Below are 17,713 nucleotides of genomic sequence, written 5' to 3'. Positions count from 1 at the left end.
GTCCCCGAGATGAGTTACAGGTGCAATTATCTCCTGCTGCTGCTATTGTGGCTGTGGGCATTGAAGGTTGGTGCCATTACACCGTGTCGTTGCAGAGCTCTTGTGCGCAGGAGAGCACTTCCCAGAGAAAAAGTCAAATTAGAGCAAGCCAGTTTTTTTTTTTTTTTTGGAAAGAAGCTCTCATTATCAGTCTGTTCCCGCTTGCTTGTCTCATTGTGTCGGGGTGGCTGCGGCTGTGCAAGCCCTGTCCCTTCCCTCCCTGCTGCCTGACCTCCGCGGTGGCCGTGGCACCGTGGAGTCCCTGGCTTCAGGATTATTCAGAGTGACACATCTCCGGGACTGGGTGGAAGGATGAGCTCTGAGACGTACAGAAAACATTTCCTCTGCGTTTGCGTTTATTCAGTGCTCTCATCTGACCTAACAAAACCCTGTGGTTCTCCGTGAGAGGCAGGAAAAGCTCCCGGAGCACGAGCAGGGGAAGCTTGCAGCCGGGTGTCGCAATAACTTGTGAGTGAGTGGCTAGGATAAGTCATGTCCCAGAACAAGCCAGGAAAGATTGCTGATTTTTAATAAACAACGGCGCGCGCTGGGTCTCGGTTGAAGCCAGACTTACTTGTACAGTGATTCATGGATTTTTCCGCCAGGAAAATCACCTTGGTGGCTGGTGTGCGGGTGCCTGCTCGCCGCCGTGAGTAATTCCCTCCGCAGAAGGCACCGAGGGGGTGTGTGAAAATGATGAACTTCTCCCGGGGAGCGGCGGGGGGCTTGGGGAGGACGGGTGTGCTTGGTGCCGGTGCCGATGACTGCATCCCGCTGCAGAGCACCGCGGGAGGTGGGCAGCGGGAATTTCACCGGCAGGGATGCCGAAGGAGGCAAAGCTCAGCAAAAAAAGGAAAAAAGCGTGGCGTTGAGGTCTGAGTGAGGCCAGCTTGGACAAGCTGAGGCTCCCCTTTGCAACGTGCTGCAGCTCCCCCCTGGGAGAGCGAGCCCGGCGAGGAGCCGCGTGCCCGAGCACAGCTTCATTTTTATTTATTTTGCTCCCTTTTGGCTCCGGGCTGGAAACCCGCCAGCCCCGCGCTGTGTGCGGGAGGCGGCAGCGTGCGGCTGGGGGTGCGGCGTGTCTCTGGGTGCTGCTTTCAAAAATCTCTGGTGCTGCCTCGAAAAGTCTCTGGTGCTGCTTTGAGAAATGCCGGGGTGGGCTGGGGAAATGCCGGCCGCGAGTCATCGCATCGCGGTGACTGCTGCCGCCCGCACCTCGGGGGTGGTGTCCCTCTCCCTGGCTGCGGCTCTGGGGGTGGGCTTTGTAATTTGGGGATGGATGCGAAGAAGTTAGTTGAACTTGCTTTGATTTCTTGCTGAGGTGGGTTGGTGTTTTTTTGAGCCTTCTGAACGTGAAGGAAAAGACATGCGTTTGAGCCAAACGTCATGTTTCTGGGTGTGGGAAAGGCCAGGTGGCATGATGGAGGGGGGAGCAGCAAAGTCCCCCTTTTTGGCTTGTGCATCTGTGGTGGGGTTGTGGGGCAGGCAGACCTCATCTATACCTTCGCAGGAAGGACTTCAGCATGAGGAGCCAAGGATCTCTGCCCTCCAGTTTCCCCAAGAAAGCAAAGCCTGCACGGATAGGAAGCCAGCCTGGAGGTCGGCCCAGCCCCAGGGAGCAGCCGGCAGCCCCGTAGGGTGCTGCTTCTGCTGCAGAGGCTGAGTCCCAAGGAGAGGTCTCCAAAAGCAACCTGTGCCTTTTGGGGTCCCCTTGTGGATGCTTCCTCTAGTGCAGGAGGTTTCTTACACCTGCATCAAACAGCGCTCTGGATTTAGAGGACAGGCAGCTCTGGCTGTTCGCCTGCCCAGCTGCTCTGGGCACCCTCACAAAACCCCACTATGAAACATGATGGGCTCAGCAACGCCTCCCTGCAAAGCAAACGGTGCGTGGCTGGGTATGGGGGAAATCTGACAGCACTTTCTAAAGGGTCCGGGGCTTCCCTGGTCCAGCGCTGATGGTGCAGGGTGGCCGGGAGCCTTGAGGAGCTCTGTCCCCATGCTCGTCTGCTCCAGGGGAGAGGCTGGCATGGAAACATCGGAGCGGCTCCCATGCGAAATCAGCCTGGAGATCGGTCCAGCCCCAAGACCCAGCAGGCAGGCTGATGTGGCCCTGGCCGCAGTGACACCCTGTGGCATCGTGGCTCTGCCCGGGTCCTCTGTGACATTTCAAGGGTTGTCCTTGGAGGGTGCGTTCCCAAATCGGCGTGCCTCGCTCTTCCCCAGCCCTCTCTCCGCGGTGCCCATCACATATTCATTGCGATGCCCCTGTACTTCTCTAAGCCCAATATACTTTGAATTACTGCTCATCTATTCCTCTTGACATCCTCATGCTCATAACTAGGGAGCCTGCATTACCCGTTCGCACATCTGTCAAGCTGCGTGTTCCTTGGCCATTTCCAGAGATACATAAAATTGCCCGTGTTTATGACATTATTGACAACCCGCCCCGTCTCCTTCCCCCTCCCCGAGCCCAAATGGCTGCCTCGCTTTATGAGGATTGATATTTGGGCAGTAAATATTTTAGAGCCTCATCTGATGAGTGTGTCTGTGCGGGTGAATACATTCCTGGCTGAGGACAGATGTTGGAGCTATCTTCATTGGGGATGCGGGGCCTTGGCTTTCTCTCCCCACCCTTTGCAGCAGCTCTGCAGCTCCCTGGTGCTGCCTGTTCCTGGAGGAGCGAAGGGAAGGGAAAAGCACCTTCTTGGCTGGCAGAGCTCGGGGTTTTTGCTAATCAGCTGCTGCAGGGTCCTGAATTCTGTCAGCAGCAGGGCGGAATTGCTACGGGCAAGGTGTTACCCTTCTCCAACCCATGAAAAGCTCCAGTTCCTGCCATGCTGGGGATTAGGTCCAGCCCTTTGGGGAAAAAAAAAAAAAAAAAAAAAAAAAAAAGTAAAAGAAGAAGTCTGTCTGGGGTTTCCAAGTGATGCATTTTGACTGTGCTGTTCTGAAAAGCCACTGTATCTCCAAAAGTTTATAAACACGCTTTGGCAAACCTCTCAAAAGAGGAAACAATTTTCGAATGATGTGGTCCAGGTGACCTAAACAATTTTATCTTGCTGAGAAAAGCAAAGGAGCCCATTTTCTGCTCCTCCGAAATGCTGGCTCTCTTTTCCTTCAATCAGCAAAACAAAATGTGTTGTCTGATTGCTGGGAAAGACAAAAAGCAGATGCAGCTCGTACGGAGTGAGCGGTGCTGCAGCTGGCTGATGATTTTGGGGTGCCCTGACTGCGCCGTGCCTCGGGGCAGCACATGGCCGGGGGGACACCGGGGTGTCGGTGAGCTTGTGAAGCACAGAATGTAAGTCAGCTGCCTTGTGTTGCCTTTGGCTACTTTTTTTTTCATCCTAGCCTGGCGTGAGTGCATTGAGATGTGTAAAAATCGGTTTCCCAAAGGGACTGTCCCAGCAAAGGGCACAGGGAAAGCGATAATAGCCACAGGAGCTGTTTTTCCCCCAAGGCTTCCAGCTCCTTTTGTGACAGCATTGCCTCCACGCAGCTGTGGGACAGATTTGCAGAGGTTTTGGTTATTTTTCAGTGGACCTGGGCGTGGTTTCCCCGGTCCTTCCTTACCAAGTTCCCTGTGCACACTCCTCCCTTCTTGGCGTCGCTGCATTTTTAGGAGCACTTCTGGGACCGGGTGCCTGAGCCTGGGCACTGCCACTTGGGGTTTCAAGCCGCTGTGTAGGCAAGGGGCTGCGCGCATCTCCAAGGACACACGTACAGGACAAAGACTTGTAGAAGCGAGAGGAGAAGGCATCGAGCTCAGCTCGCAGTGACTTGGTGCCTCTGGCCCTTCCAGCAAGCCTCGCTGCAGCAGCCGCGTGCCGAGGTGAGGAGTTCAGAGGCCTCGTTTGCTTGCCGATGAAGGATGCCACCCTGGCCCTGGACAGTCTCCTCTTTTGTGGCACTATAGTATCTATTTATTTATGATTTCCGTGGGTGGTGTTTTGGATGATCTATTGAGCCAGAGTGAGATATTTTGAGGCACAGTGAGATATTTTAAAAACATCTCATCACTCTGGAAATATCCATGGTGCGATAGCTGCGTATTAGTCATTCCGAAAGGGAGTGATTTCAATGAAAGAAAAAACATTTCATCTTGTCAGAGCATTTTCACTCACTGTCTGCCAGGCAGCTGCTGTCAGTCTTCAGCCTCTGTTGCTGGTTTTTACTCTTCTCTGGCTCTGCCCTTTTATTTTTTAACAAGAAATAAAATAAACCCTATAATGGATATTGGGGGATATGAACTCATCAGTTGTCAGTAAGAAAGAGCCTTTGAAAAGACGCTGTAAAACCTCTTTGCTCTGGATTATTTCCCGTGGGATTAGTCCTCCCGGGGACTGGCTCCGTGGGGAACGGGAGACTCCTCCTCCACGTGCTGGACCTTGAACACCAGCCCCTGTCTCCGCCGTGATTTATCCCTCTGGAAGGTGGCAAGAACTCCGGCGCTGTCACACACCAGTGGGGACGTGGAATTAGGCTTATGGAGAACACGAGCAGAGGTGGTTTTCTCCTAGGGAGGGGAGAAAAAAAAGCGGTAAGGGAACGCAAATAACAAGGCACCATCCTGCAAGAGGACAGGAAACAGCACAAAGCTGTTCAACAAACAAAGAGCCAAATGAGCTGTAAAAACAAACAAACCAAACAAAAAACCCCACCAATGTGGCAGGAGAGATTTTCGCTGTGAGGGAAGCTGCCATAAATCACCTCATATTCAGCCTCGTGCTGCCGTTGGGGAAAACCTTCATCATATTCTGCTGCTGGTCTTTGCTCTCCTTTCCATAGATCGGCGGCTGCGTTTTCCACATGGCAGCTGCCATTCGCTGGGGAGGAGGGGATTTGTCCGGGATGCTCTGATCTCGTTTGATCATTGTCCATAATCAGGGGAAGAGCAATTCCAATGTAGTTACGCTGCGAGTACTATGGGCTGCCACCTTGTCCTGTGTAATTGCCATTGCCTCGTGTAACCAGGAGGTAACTGCTTAAATAACTCCAAATTATCCCTTTGTGGCTAAATGCTCTGTTGGAAGTGGGGTGGAAAATCATTGTGTTTAGACCTGAAGTCTCATTTCAATGGCACGGTAGTGTTGCGAGGTGACCGTGCCATAAAAGGGTATTTTGCTTTTCAGCTATTACCGTGGTCAAAGGTGAGAAAAATGCCTGTTTCTCCCTTTACGAGGGTGTGTTTTAAAGGGGGGATGTGCTCCATCCTGAAAGGCACGGGATGGCTTGGGGGTGCTGATGGCAGCTCCCCAAGTCCCCTCTCCTCTGGGCACGGAGAGCAGAGTTGCTTTAGACGTGGATGCTTTTCCTGAAACCTGCTGCTTTTCTGCCTGTCAGGCCAGGTTGCCTTAGCTACTGGGTGAGAGAAGGAGCAGCCGCCTTTTTGGGGCGTTTTGGTGAAAGCAGGAAAAAGTGACCTCGAGCTTCCCTGTTGTGGCATCTTGCTGGAGCTGGGGGCTGCTGGCCGTGCGTCCTTGGCTCCCAGCTCGCTGTGTCCCTGTGCCATCCCCTCCTGCCACCGCAGCGAGAGCCGCTTGAGCCCGAGGTTTAAAATAGAAGCTATTAAATAAAGAGCAGGGAAGGGAGGCAGCGGCCGAGGGGATGCTCGGGCAGGGAGCAGGTCCATGCGCTCGCCTGGGCGCTGTGCCGGGGGGCACGCTTCCTACGGGGTAAAATCCCCGCCTGGTATAAGGGGAGGGATCCAACACCAGCTCCTCCAGCACAGCGAGGTGGCATGGTTGGAAACCAGTGCCGCAAGGTGGCCAAAGCCGTGAGCGATGGTCTGCGTGTTTTAGTGCTCTCTTCTCCTGTTTTTGGGCTCCTCGGCACGTCTCGGGCTGGGCGAGGCACCTTTTGCATCACACTGCTGATGGCAAACGCGGCCCCCTCTGCGCCCCCCGCGAGCCTGAGTCAGCAGTGTGCCGCTGCTGTCGTCGTGCTCTTTAAAAAAAAATAAAATTAAAAAAAAAATCAGTATTTAAAGTATTTAAACAGATGGGAAGCCACAAAATACAGTCGGTGTACGGATCGTGTTTCATGACTAACAAAATATGCCAGGTAGGCCGTTCCACTTGAGATATTTTCAGGAATATAATCACTTTCACACATCTTCATAAATTTGCCAAAGTGTTAGTTTTCCCCCATATGGATCTGGGAGGATGCAGCATGTCATGACTGTTGCACAAGCATCTTGAATGCCGTGCCTTCGTGTTCCCCCCCCCCCCCCAAGGGCTGTGACTGCAGGGAAGGTTTGGCTCCCGTTCCCCACGCTGTCGTTGGCACGGGCAGGGGGGCACCGCCGATGCTCCTTGGAGCCCGTCCAAGGCGAGGAAGGGAGGGAAAGGCAGGATGGGAAAGCAGGGCTTGAATTTTCGGCAGCCTGCAGCCTGAGCGAGGCTGACCCCGGCGGGGAGGCAGCAGGAGGGTGCTCTAAGGGAAGCCCCAAGGGCCGCATCCTTCCCCTTGGGGTGGAGTGGATGCTCCAGCACAGCCGTGGGGTAAACAAATGCAAAATATTTTGAATTCATTCCTCATTGGTTTGCTTTTTCTTTTGGTATCATGGAAAATTAAATATAAGGACCTGTTTTCTGCATGTTATTGATCTTTCACTCAAAATCTGGGCCCTTTTCCAGGAAAAATGAGCCCTTTTGTGAACAAGGAGACAGGCACCTTCCCAACAAAAGTCAGCCTTCAAATTCGACGTGTTTGAAAGCTCATGTTTCTGATAGGAAAACAGGAATTTCACTCAAATTTACAGAGAAGTGATGCTGGAGGAAGGGAGGGAGTCTACCCTGAAGGAACTGATGAGCTCGGGTTGGTGCAGGGCTGTAAAAGACCACAAAAAAAGCAGCCTTCTCCCTGATTTCTAGCAGCCTGTGCCGTGAGGCTGGAGCGTGGCTGTCCTGCTGGTGGTGGCACCTCATCCCTTGTGGCCCTGCAGCCTCGCACAGCCTGCAAGGGCAGCTCGAGTGCTTTTTATATCCCTTTTAAGATCTTGCCAGTTCAGACGCTGGACTGGTGCAAACTGGTGAGACACTGTTACCCTCCCCGGCTGCCCCGCCACAGGGCGGGCTGCGTGCTACCTCGTTGCTCTGCGCTATCAGACGAGCTGGGTTTCGCCAGCGGTGCCTCACAGGTTAAGTCATTAAATCCCTGTAGCTCGTTTATTTGTTCATAAAGCACTTGGGAATTGCCTGGGAGGAGGCGCGTTACGCTCACTTGGCCGGCGCTGCTGCAGGGATGCTCGGCTGGAGGGCAGGGCTCCCGGGCTGGGTATCCTAAACGCGTGCTAATGGCACAGCCCCAAAATCATAACGGGGTAGGAGGAAGGGTGAGGGATCGTGGATGTCCCCATGGCTGCTGGCTCCGGGACATCTCCTCGAGGGCTGCAGTCCGGCGCGATGCTCGCTGACCTTCTCTGAAAGGTTGCCCACAAAGTTTGCCCGGCACCCCCTGGCACCCAAATCCCCCTCGGTGGGTGCAGGTGGCCTCGTCTCGGAGCACGGCGCGCTGCCGGGGCTGGGGCTGGGGGCTGGAGGTGGCTCGTTTTTAGCAGCGCGCACGCACGGAGCAGACAGCTTGGGCCAGTTCCAAAACACTTCCCACGCCCCCGGGCTGAATTTTAAGAAGCTGGGGCATCTGCACATTCAAAACGCTCTAAAAAAGAAAGAACGGGAAGGGGGGAAAAAAATCCCCAGGGCGTGCAGAGCACCCACCAACGGATGCCTCGCTGCGGAGGGGAGTTTGTTTCAAAGGCTCAGCGACTCCAAGGCTCTCTCCGGAGGCGCAGAGCGCAGGTGAGCGGTGGAGCCGCAGCCGTCGGCTCACCCTGCCACTGCTCTTGTTCTTGGTTGAGAGGGGGACATGGGAAGAGGAGCCTGAGTGGTCCGGGACCTGTGTCTGGGTGAGTGTCTCTTCCTACCGTTCGTTTGGGGTGGTGCAGCCTCCAAGCAGGTCCTTAGGTTTTGGGGCCGCTGCGTTCCAAGGAAATGGGGTCCCCCCATGGGGGCTGCTGGGGACCCTGCTCTGGAGGGTTTGTCCTCGTGGGGAAGGATGTACAGATGGCGAGGGGAACCTCTGGGAGCTGGCATCCAACACAGCTCCTGGAGGCGTGATCTGGGGCTGGCTTCCCCTCCAAGTCCTGGCTGAGCATTGCCAGGCTGCGCTCCCTGCTTTGGGGGCAGTGGGAAGGGCCGGGTGTAAATCTGGGGAGCAGGAGCTGCGCTTGGAGCTCCTCGGCTTACCCAGCAGTTTTTGACACGGGGCAGGGGGCACGTCTGTCTGTGTGCTGTCGAGCTGCTGTCCCCCCCTGCCTGCGGCATCGAGTCCTGGCAGCCCCCAGGGGTGCCTCAGCGCTTGCCTCAGCTCAGCTCGTGCCTTCCTAGCAGTGGAGAGGTTTTTGGCATCCTCCTGTCCCCCACCCCTGGGGTGGGAAGGGGTGTTCTGCCCCTGGGAGGCCGTGGCTGAGCTGTGCGGGGTGCTCTGCAGGGCCCTGCCCGCTGGGCTGTGCGGAGGAGGAAGAGGAGGAGCGGGCAGCGAGGAAGGCATAGCGGGATGGGGAGGCCACGCGTGCCCTGGGGGACTGGCTCGTTCCCGCTAATTAGCGGTGTAACCAGGCATCCAGCAGCCGGGCTCCTGGCAGATAATTACCTTGCTCCGTGCAGGGAAGGGAAAAGAGAGACTGGCTGTCCACAGGGACTTGCAAGCCCTCCCCATTCTTGAACTCATTTGGGAAAGGCAACCCAAAAAAAAAATAATAGAGAGAGGTATTTTAACAGAGCTATTTCTGCCAGTCAGGCAGGCCAATTTGTTACCCGAGTGACACACTTGATTTTAACTTGAAAAATCAAGGGGTTTTCAACTGTTTTTTTTTTTTTTCCCTTTTTCCTGTATTTGGGGCTGTGCTGGAGCCCCTTGTCCCCTCCACGTCTCCCCCGCACCCCTCCAGCAGCCTGGATCCCCCTGCAGCCCGTCCCCCTCCCTCCACGGCCCTTCTCCAGCTGGCAAAGGGGCAGGAACTGCTGGGCACTGCTGACGGACGGGGTCACTACCCCAGCACCCTTGCAGGGCAGGGCTGCTCTCCACGCTGGTGGCTGCGGCCTCTTCCTCGTAGCCACGGGGTGCTCCCAGCATCTCCCCCTGCTTTTACAGCCCGAGCTGACCTGGATACGGCTGCGCTGGGGCTGAGCCAGTTCGCGTCCCCCCTGCTCCCTCCCCACGGTGCCTGGATGGGGACCTGCTGGTGCCACGCCAGGGCCCGGAGGTCCTTTGGTGACACCAGTGGCGCTGTCGTTCCGGCTGTGTCCGTCCTTCCATCTGCTCTGCTCTGCCTGGGGAGCGGGGAGGGATTTCTCCACGCACCACCCCCAGGTCCCTGCTCCGTGGGGTCCCTCTGATTTAGCAGGCGCTTTTTCTCCTGGGAGCCGACCCGCGGAGAGGGAACGGGGACAAATTAGCATCCGTGGCGTTTCTCCTCTCCCCCTCGTCGCCTGCCGGCCCCACCTCCCTCCCCCTGTTAGAGATTCAGGTCATGGCTGAATTAGGGCTCCCCGCACTGCAGAGGAGCCGTGGGTAAACTGCTTACCATCGATTACACAAAGTGCTGGGGGTTGGGTTTGTGCCCCCCTCCGTCCCCCTGCCCGCAGCTTCGGATGGGTGCTTGCTGCACCCTCTTTAACCCGCCCTAAAGGAGTGTCTGGGGGTGCTCCCCCCTGCGCTGGGGGGGGCTCTGCGGGTCTGCTCCCCCCGCCTTGCACCCCCAGGTTGCCAACACCGGGACCTCGCTGGGGGACCCTGTGTTTAGCTGGCTCCATTCATCCCGGTGCTCCGGCGGGGATGAGGCGCAGATAAGGCGATCGATGAGTCCTGCCCTTGGCTGCCATGTGCTGGGAATAGGTCGGGGAGGGGGCGGGAGGTGGAGAGCCCCCGGCCTGGGCACGTCACGGGGGGGGGGGGGGGGGGAGGGAGGGGACCCCGAGGGAGGGGACCCCAGCCGCGATCTCGCTCCACAATGCGGTGTCTGCGTGTCGGAGAGGAGAAGGAGCCCCTGAAAGTAGGTCAGGCTGTTTTGCAGAGCCCCGGGTGTGGACAGCCAGCCCCAGCACCCACGCACCCATAAAACCCCTAGAAAAGGATCTTTAGGAAGGAATGAGGCATCGACCTGTGCAGGCGTCTGGCTGCGGGTGTGGGGCAGCGGTGATTTGTGGAGCCGCAAGGTGCAAGCAAAGCCCTCTCGGAGGGATGAGATGTTTCCACCCTGTTTCCAGCCCTTTCCAAAGGAAAACTGAAGGTGCCCCCACCCCTTTTTAACCCATAAAAACAAGAAGGGAGCTCTGCGGGCTGGTTGTGAGGCGTGCAGGGTGGTGGGGTGGTGGGAGATGGCCGCAACCCCTCCAGGAAGGCTCCAGAGCTGTGTGGAGAGGGGAAAATGAAGACGTGCTTCCACGGCAGAGGTGTTTTAAGTGCAAATCAGGAGCGTTCTGGTGGCAGAGCTGGGGAGCAGCACTTTGCTCTAGCTGTAGGCAGCTGTTGGGAGATGGAAGCAAACTCAGAAATTGCTTTTGCAGCACCAGGGCAGGGCTGTGCTGTGCTGGGGAAGGGATGCTGCCTTACAGCAGCGGGGGGGGGCATGTGGGGCCCCAGCCCCCCTCCAAAACGCTTGTCTCGTTTTGAGGCAGCCCGTCAGGGTGAGGAGAGGCTTTCCCAGGTGTATTTTGATCGTTGTGGGTGTTGAACGAAGCTATTCCAGCACGCCTGGGGAGGTGGCTGCTCAGCAAGAGGGCTCTCCAGCTTCATGAGCTGCTCCAGAAGCACAGGCTGCATGTTTCCCCACCTCCAGCAAGGACCTGGCCTCGCTGGCTGCTGCTGCCGAGCTCAGACAAAATGAAATCTGCCGTGCTCTGCTCGGCTCTGAATCACGCGTTTGCAGCCGGGTGAATGGAGCAGGTTCTGCCAAAGCCCAGCCCGGAGCTCTGCTGCTGTCGGTGCTGTCAGCAGGGCTTGGTGGCCGCTCCCACCTCCTGCGTGCTCGTGATGCCATGCAGGGACACGTGCTAACCCTGCCGTGGTGCCTTAGCTGAGCGTGCCAGCTGGGGCAGCCAAAATTCCTCCTCGGATGCCGGCAAGGCTGCCCAGGTCTCCTGCGGCAGCGCACACAGACGGCTGCAAAGGGGGTGCTGGAGCCCCGCACAGCACCGGGGGCCTCTCCGTGGCGCAGAGCTGCCCCCCTTTTTGTAGGGCACCAGCACACCTGGGACAATCCCCGTGCCCTCCCCTCGCTGCCACAGAGGGGCGGCTCTGCCAGGCTGGCGGTGAAGATGCTGTGAGCCAGGCGGGGAATAAATTGAGTGCGTATATCACGGGCAGGGCTGGGCTCTATTGATTTTCAATGAAAGGCTGTGTCATGAATTTTTCTCTCCCGCTGTATTTGCTGCAAAGTTGCATCTTGACTCCTGGCATTAACCGCTAACGGGAGAGCTCATTTTCCCCCCCGTAGGAGGAGGGGAGTGGGAAGGGAAAAAGAAAAGGAAAAAAAGGCAGGGTTGCACGCGTTCCTTTTAAACTCGTGATGGATGCATTGGCTTTGCTAATCCAACCCCAGAACAGAAAGCTGGTGTTAGCACTGAAGAATGTTAGGTCCAGCACTCCAAGTGACATCGCCACATGGAGCCATGGGATGCGTCCTATGCGGTGGCTCCTTGCTCCGGGACCTGCCCAGGAAAGGGGATCCCAGCTCCCTGCCGTCTTCGGGAGGGAAGGCACATCAAGGGGCTGGGGGCTTCTCGGTGCTCTGGGAGTGCCTCGCTGGTTTGCCTTCAATGGCCGCGAGGCCACAAGCCTTTAAGCTGTTTAAAGCTAGGTGGTGCGGAGAACCTTGCAGCTCTCGGAGCTGTTCCTTGTCCGTTTTTGCTCCTGTCCGAGCTGCTTTGGAGGAAGAAACAGGAAGACCCTAACGGAGAGGGACAAGGTCTGTGTCAGAGCGCTTTGGGAAGCTGCTGAGACGTCCTTTAAGTTGCTGTTTGAAATTTGGAGCGGCTCTTTGCTCTTGAAGTCACCGTTTTTAATTATTAAACAAAGAAGGTTTGGAAGTGAGCGGGCATAGCGTGAAGCGCTTGAGGAGACCGACTGTCCAGGTCCTCAGAAATTCTGGTGAGGCTCTTTTGTTTGCCATGAAGGCGCAGAGAGAATCCAGGGCAAAGCACTGAAAGCGGCCAAGGGCTTTAAAAATAGATGGCCGTCGGAGAGCGGGAGAAAGGCTCGGGGAGGCTGTGCCCGCAGCAGAGGCGGTGGCGAGGCGGTGTTTGGGCCCGGATGAGCCGTGCTGTGCAGGGAAGGGTTAATGGTGGCGCGTGAGCGGAGCCAGCGCAGCCGAGCTGAAGTGGAGCAGTATGCAAATCTACCCACTTTCATAAACTGCTTAATTAGGCGAATGTTAATGAGACGTTAATTACTGTTGTGCCGGCGAATCCCACGGAACAGAGATTATGTTTCTCTTCAAACATCCAGTCTTAATTATAACTTGCGCTTAATCCTGCCGCCGCGCCGGGGACGGAGCCGGGTGTGGAGGACGAGCGCCGGCTCCCTCGGGCCCTGCTGCACACCGGGCGCTTGGGGGCCGCCTCCTTTTCCCTGCTCCAGCCCAGCGCAATACCCTCGGGGTGCACATCGCTGGTGGAAATCCCGTGCTGAATGTGGAAGCTCTGCTCCTTTTCCTCTTTGTGCTCACGAAGCTTCTGGGAGCTGCCCCTTTTCCCGAGCCGGCAAGGGAAGGGGAGCTGTGGCACACGGTGCCCCCCGAGCGATGGAGAGGCTGCGCATGGCCCGGAGACCCCCAGCACCTTTCTGGATGCTTTTCCATGCCCCACACCGAGGACAGAGTGCAGAACGCTGCATCCAGGCTGGCAACGCTTCCTGCTGCTCCTGATTTCCAGCTCCTGCGTGGGTTTTTAATCGATGGCCTCGTGCATCGCCAGCACTCTGTGCTTCCCAGGGCCCGGTGTGCGCATGTGGGTGTTTTTTTTTCTTAAGCATGGATCCGACTCAGAGATCAGCGAGGGATCGTTGCGACAATGAGCAGAGAAATGGCAATTTCCGATTTTAACACCTACTTTTTTTAATACATGGCTTCCATTAATGTTCAGGGTAATGCAACGCATCGGAGTGCTTACAGATGAGATGTTAGTGAGCCATGGAAGCTGCGTCATCAGTTTTGTGTGTGCCTGTTTCTCACCCGTGCGTGGCTGCTGGCTTTTTGGGGCAAACCACAAGATTTCTTGGGTCTCTGCTCACTGCGGCGGAGCAGCGCTGGCTGAGCACCACCAGCCCTATTTACCCCTCTTTGGGGTGAGGTTCCCCTTACTGGATGCTTTCAGTTGCAAAGGATGTCACCGTAGGTTCCATTTTTCAAAGCTGAGGCTTTGGTCACCATCCCTCCTGCCTGGCAGCATGGACAGGGCGCCCAGCCCTGCCTCGGTGTCCCCAGGATTTAACACACGCAGAGAGCTTGGAGGGGGCCAAAAGCAGGCAGGGGGCCGCAGCATCCCAGCATGACTTTATTTTTTTTAATCTCCTAAAAGGCTTTTCTGCGCGAAGAAACCTGTCCAACAAGGGATTTTTGCCTTTTTTTCTCTTCCTCTGCATTCGACATCTATCAACATTTAAGTCCCTGTTAATTAATTAAGAATTAATTAATCCCAGATCCTTTCCTTTAAAAAAAGGAGCAGCTCGTTTGCGGCCAGGCTGTGCTTTAGCAGCGGTTGTCGCTTTACGGAGGGGCTGCCGTGCAGTTTGCAAAAGGGAGAAGCGGGCTCTGCCAGAGCCCTTGGGGCTGCAAGGGCAGCGTCCCCCCGGCTCTGCCTGCTTTCTGCATCCTCCTCAGCCTCTGCTTGGAAGCTCAGAGCTGTGCGTGGGCTGGGATGCCGGGCAGATGCGTGGGGCATCCCTGCTGGTCCTGAGCCCCCGCAGCAGGATCCGGCCACCGCACTGCAACCGCGCGTCCCCCTCCCACCGCCTCCCTCCCCGCCTTGTAGGAGCAAGCCTGGAACAAACAGAGCCCGGCTGGAAAATAAACAGATGCGTGGGAGGCCGGAGGAGCGCCGCATACGATTTCGATAAAACACGGCGTGGTTGTGAAACACCGGGGGTGTCAAACCCGACACGGGGAAACCGAGAGGCACACCGCGGGATGGCGCCGCCAGCTCTCCTGCTTCGGATGGGCCCCGTGGCCACGACGCTCCCGTGCCTTGGTGGGGAAATCCCGGCTGTCTCCAGCGTCCTCTGCCCAGCAGCGACGTGGCTCTGGCTGGGCATTGTCGGGAGAGGAACAGGCAGGAGAGGAGAAGCCTTCACCCGAACCCACGCTGGAACAACAACAGCGGCGGTGCTCTGCCTGCAGCCGCCTGTCACCTCTAATTGCCAGGCCCGGCACCTGCCACCTGCAGAACGGAATGAAAGGAAGGGAAGGAAGAAAGCAGGGTTTGAGTCAGCCGCGTGTTGAAATTAGCCTTATTGTGCCGAGAGCCGGGTGTCAGGGTAAATCCATCGCTGCAGCGCCGTGTGTCTTTACTGAGTGGGAAGCTGGGCAACAAATGAACGTTCTCCATGTTTTATTGCGGCCTGACAGCGACGAGGCAGACAGAGGCGATGCGAAGGTGATTAATGAGAAAGTTTGAGTTAACGAAGTGTAGTCATCTCCCATTACGGGAAAATGAGTTCCCTTCCCCACCAGCCACCGGGCGTGTGAAGTCGGGAGGGCGCTCCCTGGCCTTGTTTGTTTGTTTGTCCTAAGTGCCAGATAATTTATGTTCTATTTACCTTCCTGCCGCCCTGCTTGTTAGGGTGGGCAGCGGAGAGTGAAGAAACAGCAGCCAGACCCAGGCAAACAGGCCTGCATCAGCAAGCTGCAATATTAACCAGCCTTTTAATAAAAAATACAGCTGCTGCTCGGCTGCCTCGTGGCCCAAAACGCAGGCGGGCTTTTTGGCTCAGCAGCGGTTGCTGGGGGACCTTTTAGTTTACAGCGGTTGAAACAAAACTGGAATCTATCTTTAATCCTTTCCCTTTCCCCCTTCCCAGCCTCACGGACGCTGGGTCAGGCTTTGTGGGGTTTGCTGGGGACGGGGATGCCATGGCCTTGCTGAGACCTGCTTTGCAAAAGGGCCCGGCCCGGGCTCATCGCCAGGCGGGAGCTTTAGCCTTGCAGCACAGGAGGATTTTTTTCTGCCAGATTTGGGGCAGCCTGGGCAGGATATCCTCAGCCTGGATTTGGAATTGTCTTCTTGCAGTCGTGCCCGGAGGCAAAGGTAAAGGCAGGGTCAGAGAGTTAGCTCTTTACCAGCGCTTCTCAGACAGAGATTTGTGAGGAATTCCCTCAAAGCCAGCTCTCGCAAAGCCCGTCCTACTGACCAGGGGAAGAAGGGTGCCCCCCCGGTGCTGCTGCCTGCCGGGGAGCAGGGCTTGCCGGCTGGTGGTTTGTCCCTGGCTTGGGAAGGGCTTTTTGCGTGGTGCCTGGCTGTGCTTGCCCTGTAGTGCAGTAGTTCTGCTGCCTGGGGAAGAGGCTCTCCTGTGAGCGAGCACTGAGGTGTATTTCGGGGTGTTTGCCTCTTTGCACGTGGCTTTGATGGAAGCGAAGGGGAAGGTGAAGCCTTGTGCTGCAGCTCTGTGCCAGAGATGCCTGGTGAGCTAACACGAGGAGGGACTGGGGCTGCACACCCCCAGTTTGCTGGGGCTGAGAACCCAGCTCCGCACCAGACCCCGGGGTACAGGGACGAGGTTACAACCTCAGCTCGGCTGCGAGTGAGCGCCTTTACACCCACGTGCACGAGAGCAGGGTCTGGCCCAGGACTTCAGCAGCCGTGGAGATGCGGGAGGCCAGCGGCGGAGTGTTTCCAGGCTAATGAAGATGCACTAGAAAATGATTAGCTTTGCAAGTGCCACTCCTGCACGCGGGAAGCGGGGCACGGTGAAGTGCGTGCTCAGCCCTTCGAGACCTCTTGAGAAGGAGCGATGTGTGCGGTGCTCTTTGTGGCAGGGGCGCCTTCGCTGGCCGTCAGCTGGCTGTGCTGAGTTAGCTCGGTGGCTTGTCGCCCAGCAGCAAGCATCCTCTCCTTGGCCGCCGCCAAGACACCTCCTTGGAGTGGGCGAGGGCTTGTTTGTTCCTCGGTGCAGCTGGGAAAAGTGGGAGGGTGGAAGGGGGGAGCGTGGTGGCGACAGCTCCCGAGAAGAGCCGGAGAAACGCTCGGTATCCCAAACAGCCTCGGGATTTTGGCCAGCTTCGGAGGCTGCTTGGTGCTGAGGGACATGGCAGCAGTGCAGACGGACAGAGCCACTTGGTTTGGCACAGCACCACACCTCAGCAGGGCTCTGCTCCCTCCCTGCTGCTGAAAATCCCAGCCTGAACGCGGGGCGCTGTGTCGGAGCCGGGCTTCAGCCCCGGGTTCCCTGGCACGTCCGGGTGCTCATGTCGCGCAGGATGAGCCATGCTTCCCCTCCCGGCTCCCGCTGTGCCGGAGGTGAGGAGCTCGCAGTGCCCCTGAGTGAGGTGGGGAGCATCCTTTGGGCGCTCTGCGCTTCCCTGCTGAGCCGTGCTCCTCGGGGACGCTCCTCGGGCCCCCTGCTGCTGCCAGCCGTGGGTTCCCCTCCACGCCGCTGCTGGCAGAAATTCCCCCGGCCCCTCCTGCGCCAGGCACGGAGCGTTTGCTTCGTGGTGAATGAGGGTTGCTTAGTTATCTAGTTTTAAAGGAAAAAAGCTGAGAAGCGTCCCTCTAGCGTCTGCTCACGTTCAGACTCCATCGTGCTGATGGAGCGTCTCCTCCCACCGTCCTGCCCTGCGGCGGGGGGCGGCCCAGCAGGGTCTGAGTGTCCCTGTCCCTGCCAGGCGGGGTGACAGCGTTCGCTCTGCTTGCACGTGCGTCCCCGGGGGACGGGATGAGTGCTGCTGCTGCATGCAGAAAATGAAAAATCCTAAGCAAGCATGTAGAGAGGCAATTAGGGAGTCTCCCAGTTGCTCCTGCTTTGGCTCCTTTGTTTATTTCACCCCTTTCTCCTGCCCAAACTCAGCCAGGTCATCCCCTCCCCAAAGGGGAGTGCAGATAGGGGGTCATGGGATGGGATGGGACAGGATGGGATGGGATGGGACGGGACAGGATGGGACGGGATGGGACGGGATGGGACGGGATGTGATGGGAGGTGGGCACCCAAGCTGTGCTGAAAGCAGAGTGCCCGGTGCAGCCCTGTCCCCTGGCCACGCAGCTCAGGAACACACACCTGCCTTTGCTCCTCAGAGGGTTATCACATCCGATGTTTTTTTTCCAAACATTTCTGTTCTGGCAGTCAGCACGGTGCAAGGAGGAAACCCATTTGGACAGCAGGTTCCCAACCAGCTCTAATCACAGACGATGCTCGGAGTCACTGGAGGGGCTTGTTCTCCTGCCGAGGTGTGTCAGGGTGCGTGCCTTACACATGCGTGCCCCACTTTTTCTATCCATTGTGTAACACATGACAGGATGCCAAGAGCCTTCCTAAGCTTGCAAAATTCAGAGGAAAAGGTTAAAAAGGTCATCCTCGTCTGATCTCCGCCAGGAGGGTGCATCATGCCCTGCTTGCACCTGTGCAGCACAGGGGTCAGGGTTTTGTCACTGGGGATGACACCAGGACGCATGCCTGGCGTGGG

The 17,713-nt window shown here is 57.1% G+C and overlaps 1 protein-coding gene across 5 annotated transcripts in view; it reads left to right on the top strand.

Annotated features, from left to right (window-relative positions):
* The window catches only part of LINGO1 (leucine rich repeat and Ig domain containing 1), a 125,416-nt gene that overhangs the window by 18,723 nt on the left and 88,980 nt on the right, over nt 1–17,713 (top strand). For 2 of the 5 annotated variants that reach the window (XM_035336217.1, XM_035336214.1), the window contains exon 1: nt 7,860–7,948. The exons of 2 other annotated variants lie outside the window; for them this stretch is intronic. Coding sequence is in view for 1 of the 3 variants with exons in the window: in XM_035336211.1 (XP_035192102.1) it covers nt 14,631–14,693 (63 nt within the window). In the remaining 2 variants the exon portion in view is untranslated. Of the gene's footprint in view, nt 1–7,859; nt 7,949–14,615; nt 14,694–17,713 lie in introns of those variants that run through there. One more of the 5 variants, XM_035336211.1, reaches the window with a different exon arrangement.

This window comes from Oxyura jamaicensis, chromosome 10 (assembly GCF_011077185.1).
Source record: "Oxyura jamaicensis isolate SHBP4307 breed ruddy duck chromosome 10, BPBGC_Ojam_1.0, whole genome shotgun sequence".
NCBI lineage: Eukaryota > Metazoa > Chordata > Aves > Anseriformes > Anatidae > Oxyura > Oxyura jamaicensis.
This window is presented reverse-complemented; position numbering and strand designations above follow the sequence as displayed.